This window comes from Mandrillus leucophaeus, unplaced genomic scaffold (assembly GCF_000951045.1).
Source record: "Mandrillus leucophaeus isolate KB7577 unplaced genomic scaffold, Mleu.le_1.0 Scaffold246, whole genome shotgun sequence".
Taxonomy (NCBI): domain Eukaryota; kingdom Metazoa; phylum Chordata; class Mammalia; order Primates; family Cercopithecidae; genus Mandrillus; species Mandrillus leucophaeus.
In genome coordinates, this window is record NW_012102543.1 from 699,652 (window position 1) to 701,686 (window position 2,035).

General features: G+C 39.7%; 1 protein-coding gene across 2 annotated transcripts in view; it reads right to left on the reverse strand.

Annotated features, from left to right (window-relative positions):
- Nucleotides 1–2,035, reverse strand: part of RBM25 (RNA binding motif protein 25) — a 73,745-nt gene that overhangs the window by 26,595 nt on the left and 45,115 nt on the right. For both annotated transcript variants that reach the window (XM_011983105.1, XM_011983106.1), the window contains one exon: nt 133–318. In XM_011983105.1, coding sequence (XP_011838495.1) covers nt 133–318 — 186 coding nt within the window. The remainder of the gene's footprint in view (nt 1–132; nt 319–2,035) is intronic.

Genomic DNA, 2,035 nt, shown 5'->3' on the forward strand with positions numbered 1-2,035 from the left:
AAAAAAAAAAAAAAAAAAAAAAAAGAAAGAAAGAAAAGAAAGAAAAAAGAAAACTGACATGTAATCAAAGCATAAGAGTGATATCATAAAAAACAAATGGTAGAAATTATATGTTGTTGTCAGAACACATACGTCCTCCTTCTTTTCCTTCTTCTTCTTCCTGGGGTGAGAATCAGATTCCTGTGAGGGGGCATTTAGCTCACTGGAGTATTCACGAATTAAAACTTCAATAGCCCCTTTAATCATCTGATCTCTCCTCTTTGTTTCTTCATCCAAGGCTTCTTCATCGTCATTAGTGACAGTTTCTGGCCTTGCATTCTTAAACAAAACAGCAAATTCAGGGGAAAGAAAAATCAAGCAAGAAAATCAAAATCACTCTACAACAACAGTTAACAAACATACATGTTTTCTCAAAAACATCTCTGTAGTCCTATTAAACACAGAGTTGGTTTTGTTCTTAACATCATAAAAGCTTCATTTTTTTTAAATTTCACTATTCCTGAGATACTAGTTCATTTTCATTTTCTTTTTTGTAATAGCTAAAAAATTCTGGCCCCTAAATTTCAGGACTAGCACACTCTATAACACATCTGCAAACCATTCACAAGTTTTCAGACTGTTTTGCTCAGTAGGTACACAAATAGTAACAACTGTATGTAATAGTTCATTCTTTTAAACAGATACTAAATGGCTGAAAATTCAGTTATGCAGTAAAGGCAAAATACAATTTTAAGTTAATTGTGAAAGCTACCGCACAGAATAAACAAAATTGTATGTAGATTAAACAAACAAAAACATCAGATTGCTAAATACACCAAAATGCCAGAATCAGGAGTTTAGGGGCTGAAATGATGGCTTATTTCCTATTTGGTTTCTACGAGTTCTTACAATGCAAGAATACCACTTATAGAAACCATACACTAAGAAGGAATCAAAGTAACTATTTGTAGGTCTTTATCAGTAATTTTCTGGCCAGGCGTGGTGGGGCTCACTCATGTAATCCCAGCACTATGGGAGGCCGAGGGGGGCTGGATCATGAGGTCAGGAGTTCAATCAAGACCAGCCTGGCCAACATGCTGAAACCCCATCTCTACTAAAAATACAAAAATTAGCCGAGTGCGGTGGTGCATGCCTATAATCCCAGCTACTCGGGAGGCTGAGGCAGGAGAATCGCTTAAAACCGGAAGGCAGTGGTTGCAGTGAGCAGAGATTACGCCACTGCAATCCAGCCTGGGCAAAAGAGCAAAACTCCATCTCAATAATAATAATTAGTATTTTCTAAGAAGTCTAGATTATTCCCTCTATGTGGGGGAAATTGTTGGCTTCTAATGTGCTACAATAGTGGTACATGCCCCAAAGTTTTTAAAGACTTACTTGGTAAACATATACCGTGCACATTTTCAGATACATACAAGAACCATGCTCATGTGCATACATGCCTGGCTCTTGGTCATAATTCCTGCAACTCTATTCAAGGTGAGTTTCATGCCTTGTGGCTCCTTAACAACGTAACTTAGCACTAACTTTATAAGTTGACCACCAGCATTCTGAAAGCTGTCTCCAATGGATATATATTCAACAAACATTTTCTTTCTTTCTTCCTTTTTTTTTTTTTTTTTTTGAGACGGAGTCTCCCTCTGTCGTTCAAGCTGGAGTGCAGTGGCCGGATCTCAGCTCACTGCAAGCTCCGCCTACTGGGTTTCCGCCATTCTTCTACCTCAGCCTCCAGTGTAGCTGGGCTGACTACAGGCGCCCGCCACCTCGCCTGGCTAGTTTTTTGTATTTTTTAGTAGAGACGGGGTTTCACTGGGTTAGCCAGGATGGTCTGGATCTCCTGACCTCATGATCCGCCCGTCTCGGCCTCCCAAAGTGCTGGGATTACAGGCTTGAGCCACCGCGCTCGGCCAACATTTTATTTCTTAAATTAATTTGCTCAATTCTTTTTTTTTTTTTTTTTTTTTTTCTTGCTCTGTTGCCCAGGCTGGAGTGCAGTGGCACCATATCACCTCACTGCAAGCTCCGCCTCCCGGTTTCA